General features: G+C 40.5%; 1 protein-coding gene across 5 annotated transcripts in view; it reads right to left on the minus strand.

Moving 5' to 3' along the window:
- Positions 1-10324, minus strand: part of UBP1 (upstream binding protein 1) — a 53178-nt gene that overhangs the window by 4335 nt on the left and 38519 nt on the right. For 3 of the 5 annotated variants that reach the window (XM_015597047.2, XM_006905730.3, XM_006905729.3), the window contains 6 exons: positions 8941-9044; positions 6828-6882; positions 6489-6582; positions 3709-3799; positions 2833-2951; positions 394-536 (listed from right to left, as the gene is read on the minus strand). In XM_015597047.2, the coding sequence (XP_015452533.1) occupies positions 394-536; positions 2833-2951; positions 3709-3799; positions 6489-6582; positions 6828-6882; positions 8941-9044 (606 nt within the window). Of the gene's footprint in view, positions 1-393; positions 537-2832; positions 2952-3191; positions 3536-3708; positions 3800-6488; positions 6583-6827; positions 6883-8940; positions 9045-10324 lie in introns of those variants that run through there. The other 2 variants (XR_003042898.1, XM_025039227.1) reach the window with 2 other exon arrangements.

Here is a 10324-nt window from a genome sequence, read left to right on the forward strand (position 1 = left end):
CGCTGTCACTACACTGGGGGGAAACTGTACTTCTAGCCTTGCTGTTTTTTAAAACTTGCCATCAAAATGTGGACAAAAGGAAAACACATCCAAATGCCCTTCTACATAAAAAGAGGCCAAAGCCTCACGAACCTCCGAGTCTCCCGAGTGTCCGAACTAAAAAAGGGAGGCAGGGGGCTGAGCCACAGTTGTCCTGGATTTGTATTCCTTTTTACCAGCATACCCAAACTCTTGCTTATAAATTCTTATAAATTTCGACCCCCAACTCTCTGAAAAGGATTCTCATGAGTACTTGCAAAAAAGGTCACAGAATTGTTCTACAGTTCTGTGTTCATATATATCAGTAAACATCAGTGTGAATGGGAAAAGCAAATGGGCATGCCAGTTAGTTACCTGATCACTAACAAGAATGTGAATACCAGTGGGACCCTGTCTGTAAACCTGGTTAATTTGGTGGAAAGGAATATTAAACACCAGCGCAAGTTTTCGAGCAACTTCTGAGGCAACCATTTCTTCCAAGTAGATTGCGTGATAAACTGAAAAGAAAAAATAATAACAGTATTTTAGTAATAATTTTTTATCTGTTTTCTACCTGGGTCTATAGGAAGATTACACCTTTCAAAATACTAATACACACACGTTTATAAGTATGTGTGTGTGTATATCTATATACTTCTTCCCCCTTTACTACTCGTCTGAAATATAACACATTATTTATGCTCATACATATAATTTAATAAACATGAACAGTAATCTCTGTACAAAGGGATTTCAGGTTTTAATTTTCTTAAAAACAAACGGAATGACTGCACATGGGCACAGGATCTCTCTGGAGCAACGGAACTAAAACTGGATTTAGTCTGTGGTAATGGCTATAAAACTGTAAATATTAAAATGTCACTAAATTGTATACTTACAATGGGAGGATTTTATGGTATATAAATTATACCTGAAAGCAGCTGTTTTCAAAAGTGATGTTTCTAACAATATATCTTATAAAAAAAAAAAAAAAAACCCTAAAAAGGTCATAGTTATTGATTCACTAATCCTATGACTGGGAATTTATCCTGAGGAATAAATGCTGCCTCTTCCTACTTTTGCTCCCCCAAAGAATGAAGAACAGTTTAAAGGTAGCTCATGAAAAGCTAAGGATGTGCACAGTGGAGCCTGCAGCTCCTTTACAGACAGTCCCTTAGGTGCAGTCCACCCAGTGTCCCGGGTTTCTGGAACACATAACTTAGCAGCAGCCATTGTCTGCACAGAGCCAGGCATATCTGCAGTGAGTGTGACTCTTGTAGGTCCAGCTCAATTACTGATTCGAGCCAGAAACTGATCAGTAATATCATGCTAGAACTTTGCTTTCCCAAACAAGGATTTTTTTTCTTTTATGTGTGTTTATAAATGTAGAAACCTTTGCTAATTACGCATTATGGAAAGCTTAGAACTTGGAACTACAATTAGGGTAAGACTACAGAGATGATATAGAGCAGGGTCTCTAAACTATAGCCTCTGGCGGGCCAAACTCGTGGCCCTCTACTTGTTCTTTTAAAACAAAATGTTATCAGAACATGGCCACACCCATCATATACATATTGTCTGTGGTGATTTTGGCACTGCAACTGCAGAGCTGAGTGAGGAAGAGCCCTTAGTGTCTGCAAAATCAAGATATTTACTACTGGCCATCAGCAGAAAAAGTTTGCCTACCCCGATCTCGGGTTAAGTTCGCCAAAATTTCCACACACTCCTCCACAAACCTTGTAATGTTTTGGAAGGTGTCTGAGGATGTACCTTCCAAAACATTACAATCCTGACCACATGCAAATGATATAGAAGATCCAGATACACTGATTGCTCCTTTAGAATCTCTAAGACTAAGACTTTGTATCTTTAGTCTTAAAATTCACCGTTTTTGAAGTCAAAATGATACCAAGTGGAAAAGTAGTAATGCTTTCCTTGGGATTTTTCTGTAACTTTTAAACTACAAAGTATTTTTCAGAGCTCTACCCAATATTAGGGCAAATAACTACTTCTCTGAAGTCCATAACACATTTTTCTGCGAAAAGTTCTGAGTGCGTTGTCCTTATCTTCTTTCAGAATGTGGGAAGAGGGAAGAGATTACCATATACTCACTTCGCAAATGAGAAAACATGCTTTCCCCCGCCAAGGACCACATTAGGAAGAAGGGAGAAGAGCCAGGATTTTTCTCTCTGCCCTAATCCAGTATTCTATCTATTATACAATTAAGGAAAACCTGCAGGATGATGAAGCCCTCGTAATAATACTCAGATGGATAATGAATGACAGAGCATATTTACAATGACACAAGGACACGGCACCAGACTCACCACACAGAACTCAGGCCAGATGCTTGTCTAAGACAAGTCCACACACTTAGCACTGATACACAGATACGTCTTTGCACATGTGATATTTAAAATTTTCTCCACCGGTCAGTAAAGTGGATAAAAAGAAAAAAACCCTCCAGCTTCCCTGCCAAGTTGCCAATGTTACATTCATCACTGAATGTGAGGGGTTTTTTTTAAGCCGACAAAACCCCAAAGCATTCAAGCTAGTCTTTCGCTTGTTCGATATTTCTGGCAGGGCCACATAAAACAAGAGATCCACAGTGTGGCTGAAATAACTGAGAAAGGCCGCTAGGTCCCTCTTCTTCAGAGGACTTGGCCCTAGAGCTCACTGCTGCCAGGACTCCTGCATCAGCAACTAGACAGTCCTATGTGGCAGGAGTCCTTCAAAGCCCCTTCAGGCGCTTCCCATTTCTGCCTCAGTGTTCGAAAGGGAGTGACAGGAAGCTGAGATGCCCTCAATACCCACCGTAGGGTGTCCCACTGCCATTCTCGCCTCCACTGCCTGCAGCCTGCTGCTGCCCTTGCAACAGTGTGCTGCTTGGCTGCTCCTGGCAGACATAGAGGGTTAAGCGGGGCCTAACCGACCTGCAATCAGAAGATGCCACTCATGAGAGAAAGCTGCCTCACCGCATGTACGGATGACAACTACAGGAATCTAAGTTCTATTTCCTTATGAGAACTTTACAATGTTATTTCATTATACAAAATAATTTATTAATAAAAATATAAAAACACACACCTCACACCAACTATCACAGGTGGTCTAATCTGATGATCCAGACTCTAAACCATTGAGATGGTCTGTCAGATGCTGGTAAATTTAAGTTTCAAGATTAAGTCAGCAATTTAAAATCAGTAAGGTTTAAATTTAACGGAATTCTCACACAAGTCTAGAAACAGCAATGATAGTAAATGGATCTTAAAAGCCAGCACAGTGTACGGTTCTTTCATTTTAATTTACAATTAGAAGTTTACATTTTAAATAACTGTTTAGTAGTCATATGACCTTGAAAACCATAGATTCTGTATAGCTCACCTAAATGAGAAGTTTGTTTTCTTGGCAACAAACCCAGTCGTCTTCAAGAAATCAGTACTGCCCATGTGCATTTCTACCAGTCTTACAGTCTACCTCTGCCCCCATCAGTGCCTGCATCATATCTGGGCCTGCCCTGAAGGTGCACACAAAACAGTCTTCTTGTGAGCACGACGCTGCCCATGCTCGACAGCGCGCACAGGCACACGCCCACCTGGTGTGGAAATACATTCTGCCCCAACTCCCCACACAAAGAAAGGGGCATTCTTATTTCAGGCAAAACAGTTCCTTTAAAACACAGTATTTTACCTTGACTTCAGTGAATTATAGAGCCGAATTCCATCGGCTGCACCACAAATTTGTACTAAATCCTCCTTTGTCAGTTTTAATAAGTCGGCACCTGGAGAACAGCAAAAAGAGATTCTTCTAAGAAATGGGAAAAAAACTACCAGCAGGACTATCTTTACGCAGTTAAAAATCCTTCAAAACCATCGCAGGTCGCCTGTGTATATACACATATACATGAACGACACAAGAATACGTACACACACCCCTGTCTCTCAGAGCCAAAGAAAACGCTGGCTCTTCCATGTCTTGTGTCAAGAAGGAGCGCAGAAGCCCAGAAGGTAGCGAATCAGATCAACGAGCAGGACACACAGGACTGCCTGTTCCAAGAGATGATTTCACCGCCTGCAATATTTTGGCTGCATTGTGGTTGTGTGGATAAGCAGGAGTCTGATTCCAGATAACTTACCTTGAGATCACCTAGAACAATTTTTTATTTCACAGAAAGAGGAAATGGAAGTCTTGGGTTTTGGGGACTTTGCCTCAAGTCACATGACTTGGTAGGAGAACTAGGAATAGGCCTTTTTTCTGAAACATGCAAAGTCAAACATTCTATAACATAACTCTGTCACAGCAGCCAGTTTTAATACAAAAGCATGGCAGACAATAGCATACTATACCTTAAGATTTCCCTCATAAATACTTGACAAGTGTGAATGACATGGTATGCAGGATTTGCTGTATAACACAACAGAGAAGGGGAAGAGAGCAAGTCTGACCAAAGGCTGATCATTTTTGAAGCTGGGGATGGTTACATGGAGTTCATCATATTCTTCTACTTTTTATGTTTGAATGCATCCATAATCTTTTGTTTTACCCTTTATTAACATTCAAGATGTAGTTTATTGGGAGAATTAAGAAACCCTCTGGGATTAAGGCATGACTTCCATATGATAAACAACCGCTTAAGAAAGTAACAAGGTAACGGGATTATCTTACTATTTTTGAGAACCTGCATGTGAGTGCCTAACAATCTTACAGTTTTTAAAAGAAATAAAGACCAGAGAAGCACACTGCCCATAAGGCATGAGCACTGATGGACTCAGTTAACAGACCGGTTCTCTCATCTGCCCCCTGGGGCCGACCACGAGCCTCTGAAAACAGGCCTCACGGCTGTGACCAGAGATGTGTGTATGCACATCCTTAATCCTGCCACAGAACTGGACAGATGCTCATGTGCACAACCCCTTCTGAAAGGTGGACGGCCAAGAGGCTCAGAGCAAGAAGACACCTCTCCTCCTCACCATTCTATTGCTGGGAAGCTCACAGGGTAAAGACAAGAGGCCAAGTCACATAATCACTAGTCAGAGTGAGAAGAGCTTAGAACTCTCTAGATGGAAACACGCAACTGTCTAAGGTAAGAGGCACAGCCTGGGACCGCCCTTGGTTGCAATGCTCAGAGCTTTTTGTATGTTATATTCTTCGTTTGCCTTATAAGGTTTCAAAATGCATTCCCCCTGACACACTAAAATTTCTAAATTTCCAGTTTTTCACAGATAAGATGTTTTACTTACTCATTTAGAAATATGGCTGGTAGCACATGACTTTCATGCAGTACTTTAAAGACGCAGAAAACTAGGAGGGGACTGACTAATCATCGCATAAGCATTGCAATAAATGGCTGAACAAGAATAGGAAATCTTGTTCTTTGTGAAATCTAGGCCATGTATGGGAACACATATGTTCTGTCCCCTTAAAAGGCTCGACATGCATTTTTATGGCTCCACCGCACTGTGGCAAAGGAAAGCTGACTGGCACTTCACTGTGGCCCAGCGTTTCTCAGGACATGTTAGTAAGGTTCTGCAGGAACATCTGGGAAATGCTGCCCCTGCCCCACCTGGTATATCTACTACTGTCCCTCCAAACAGGTTTCCTGCTGCACCATCTGCAGAAGCACGGCTTGGTTTCTTTTAAAATCCATCTAAATACTCTTAGCTTACTATACAAGAAAAAGCTTACACTTAAGTATTATAAGAACCACACCTGAGTACATTCGTACCATGCACTACTACACAGCAATAAAGAGGAACCAACTATTGATACAACTTGGACAGATTCAAGGGCATTAGGCTGAGTGAAAAAAAGCCAATGTCAAAAGGTCATATACTGTATGAGTCCATTTATGTAACATTCTTGAAATGACAAAATCAGAGAGACAGAGAACACATTAATGGCTGCCAGGGATTAGGGAAGGGTGGGGGTCGGGCTGCATAAGGGAAGTCCTTGTGGTGATGAATGTGATTCTGTATCTTAACTTTGGTGGTGGTTATGTAAACCTATACATGTTATAAAATGACCCAGAACTATATACACGCATTGCACCGATGTCAATTTTCCTGGTTTTGATACTGTACTGTAATCATGTGAGTGAAGGGTACCCCCGGAACATCCCTGTACCATCTTTGCTATGAACAAAAATTACTTCAAAATAAAACTTTAATGAAAAAAATTGCATAGAACTATATACACCTATACATTAATGAGGGCACAAAGAACTGGTGAAGTGGGCTGTACCAATGACAGTTTCCTGATTTTGATAGGGTACGATAGGTATGCAAGGTGTTACCACTGAGGGAAACTGGGTGACAGGTACTTAGGATTTTCCTGTACATGTCTTACCAACTTCTTATGAATTTATAATTACTTCAAAATAAAAAAAATTAAGGTTAATGAAAGTACAAGTAAACAAAACATGCATATGCATGCACGTACACATATACACACACGCACGCGCACACACATACCTGAAAAATTGGAAAACAGTCTTGTGTATGAAGAAAATCTGTTTTTGAGCAGCCACTGCTGTGTTTCCTGGGTCGTGGCTGAAGGCTGAAGTTGCTATTAATAAGGAAAATGAACATGAACAGAACAATTCAAACTTACAAAAACATAACCCAAGTCACTGGCATATTATAAAGAACACTGAAACCACAGAAATCCTCCAGGTCTGAAGTAAAAAAAATACCCAAGAACAACATAGATCTGACTACTCAGTGACCCAAACAATGACGCAAGCCCCTGTCAGAGCTTTAAAAATGCAGGACTCTGAAAGCATCTGACAGTTTTAATAACAAGATACTTACTTCACTAGAGGCCTGTGAAACTCCATCTCCCTGATGATTTGGGGAAGAAGAATTGCTGGAGAGAAGGAAAGGAAAGATAATTATTACATTTTATATATATAGAGAGAGAGAGACATTCAAGGCTATTAAACTAGGTAAATTTAAAATGATACGATGTGACAGAGCCATATACATTTGCAGTAAGAATGTTGGCACGACTGGTCGGGGAGTGAATACGATCTTAATCTGTGCCTCTTTCTCTTTTTATGAAATAAAGGGGCTCCAGGGTGATAGGAAAATGAAGGATATTCATTCATTTTAGTTAGGGGGGAAAAAAAAAAAAGAGAAACCAAGAAAGATAAACCATTGAAAATAGCTACAAAAAATTTTAAGAAAACAATGAGCTATAAGAAATGGTATGATAATCCTAAAACAAAATAGAAAATGATATCCCTTTAATTATTTATCTATGACTAAAGACGGTGAAATTCAGGAGGACAAAAGAAACTTAGACCACTATACTTGTTTCTACGGTAAAATGAAAATGAGAAAAACTCCACAAGGAATGTGGCCACCTTCTTGGCCCGGGCCCCGACTCCTTTCTACACACTGGTACTTCAGTTACTTAGGTTCATGATGTTGTTTACCATCGTCCTTCACCCGCTAAAACTTAAGCTCCTCTGACAGGGGTTTGTCTCTCACAGCATCTGACCAGTGCTGGGCATACAGTGGACTCTCAGGAAATATCCAGTCAACTAGTGAATACGTGAACTCACAGCTTGTCTCTAAAATCATAACCATTTTCTAGGGTTGTTCAGATTGGACTGTGAAACTAGAAGAACCCTACTACATAGTAACATGCTGGCCTCCTGGTCTCTCCTGAGTCCAAGAGTGTTTTCCTACTCTTAAAAGCACAATAACCTCAAAAACAAGCTGCCTCATTAGTGTATCCACCATCTCCTCTGAGAAAAGTATGTTGTTTGTCTTCTCATCAGACCCTGTTATGGATTGAATGTTTGTGTTCTCTCAAAACTCGGGTGCTGAAACCCTGTCCCACAGTGTGACATAGTATTAGGAGGTGAAGCCTTTGGGATTCATTAGGATTAGATGCGGTCATAAGGGTGGAGCCCCCGTGAGTAGGGTCAGTGGCCTTCTAAGAGTCAAGAGAGAGTGTGCCTCCAGTGCTCTGCTCTCTACCATGTGAGGATGCAAGGAGTGAGCAGTGTGCCACCCTGAGAAGAATCCTCACTAGCGCTTAACCCTGCTGGCACCCTGATCTAGGACTTCCAGCCCCTGGAACTGTGAGAAATATATTCCTGTTGTGTATGAGCCACCCGGTCTGTAGTATTTTCTTACAGCACGCCTTGTCAGAATAACCAAAGTATAAAGAGAACTTGTTCCTTTGCCATCTTTCATAATTTTCCTTCCCAGCAAGAAACTTCCCGACAATAGGGAACTTCTGATATGACCTACTCGGCACTGGTTCTTCGGCAAAGCCCAGTAACGGAGAGTCCCCTCTGGGCACCACTGCGGCATCTTCAGGATGCCTGAGACACAGTTCCTGCTCCCACCCGGAGCTCACTAGACTGTTGGTTGCATGTCAAGGCCAGATAATAGAATAAACAAAGTCAACCATTTCCGTTTCCAGAACCACAGTAATTCCTTAGAAGTTGAAAGCCCTTCAACATTAAAAATTTAATCGGAAAAAAAAAAATAGTGTATCTACTGGGAGGGAGAAGAAATAGAGCAGAAAATAACCCTTGTTTGATATGGTGAGCATTAAACACAAGCATACTTTATAATAAATGCAGTCTTAACATAGTCGAGTCAGTTTCACCTTAATAACTCTGTCCTTCTCTATCCATGAACTCTATTAATATTCTTTTTATCTCACAAAGAATGTATCTTGAAAATGGCCCCTTTCCTACAATTTCCACAGTTGTGAACGTGTGAGCCAGAAAGGGCTAGGAGCACAAAGGCTAGGAGGTGGAGAAAGATGATTTCCCCCTGAACTGAGGAGGCTATTCCCCATTATCACATACTTCACATATACAACGAGAGGTTACTGTAACTTGACAGAAAGGGAAGTGAAAGGAAGTGAAGCCTCCGGCGCACAATCACACGAGCCAGATACCTGTCTGGGACACTGCAAGTGCTCTGCTGTGGAGAGGCGAACGTGGGCGCTGTGGAAGAGCTGTTATTCACATAGGCTGTGGGGGTGTCGGGCCATGGAGAACACTAAGGACAGAAACAGAAATAAATTAGTGATACGCTTTCAAAGGATATGGAAGGAATGGTTTTGAATTTCACTCTAGTCTGACCAAATGCAAGATTATAAAACACAAGACACCTGACACTCATCAAGCAACCTTGTAGAAACATATCACATTTACTTCTGTGTGGCAAGGAAAATTTTTACTTGCTGTATGCATCTAGACACATTAATCTTAGAGAAGACCTGAAGTGACGATAGCAGCAAAAACTTATGAAGGCGTTTTAGATGTATACTTATGTACAATTTGCTTTCGAGAATCTTCACCTGCCTCTTTATCAATTCTCCAATAGGTGCTTATCAAGGTTTAAGAGTATAGAGGCAAGAAAGGATTCATAAACATGTGACATCACACAGTGACAGGGACAGTGGCTCTGTCCTACCCAGTGCTCCTTTTGCCCTCACCAGTAACTATTTGCTTCCTTGATTTCTCTAAGATTAATAATCCCCAAGTAAGATGAGACAGGCCCAGCACCAAAATACATCAACTACATATGGTACTGCCTATATCTACCTATCTATCTACATGTATTTACTATTCACATATTCTGGAAGGGGCATGGTGAACTAAAATGTTTTTTAGCTCAAGCACAATTCTGACCAAAGATAGAGCAAAGATACAAAGGCACATTGACTATTACAATTAGAAGAGGTGAAAAAGCTAAAGTCAAAGCATGCTGAGCAGGCCAGGGTGGTGTCAAGTACAAGTCTTCGAATCTGAGCCACAGAGGGGTCCATTTCACCCGTGGGTATTCTTTCTAAAACCTGTCTGCCCGAGAATGCCCTTGGTTTCAAGGGTCCTCTTACTTAATCACTTTTCCCATTTAAAAAAAAAAAAAAAATCAAAAGGACTTCTAAGACCTGAATGACCCTGGCTGAAAGTAAAATCAACCTATCTAAAACAAGTTTTTCTTATTTAGTAAAAAAAAAAAAATCTAGAATTTAATTACGGTTTACCCTGTCTTGTCATTCAGGATGTATTTCCAATAACATTTCTATTTTTATATTTATTCATCTAAATTTGTACAATTTGTTGTTTTGATAACTTGGACCAATAATGATAAATTTAAAATCTCTCAATTGATTTAAGAGCTTATGGTTACAGGAAATTAAAAAAATTAAATTTCAATTTATGTAAGTTTGTTGCAAATAAGTAATCAGGGTGATGTTTGAAAGCACCAAAGTATGTCTTACTAGGGTAAAATTATTTAAGGGGAATGAATGAGAAAACGAGAAAAAGAAGGAA

The sequence above is a fragment of the Pteropus alecto genome, unplaced genomic scaffold (genome assembly GCF_000325575.1).
Source record: "Pteropus alecto unplaced genomic scaffold, ASM32557v1 scaffold10, whole genome shotgun sequence".
Classification (NCBI taxonomy): Eukaryota; Metazoa; Chordata; class Mammalia; order Chiroptera; family Pteropodidae; genus Pteropus; species Pteropus alecto.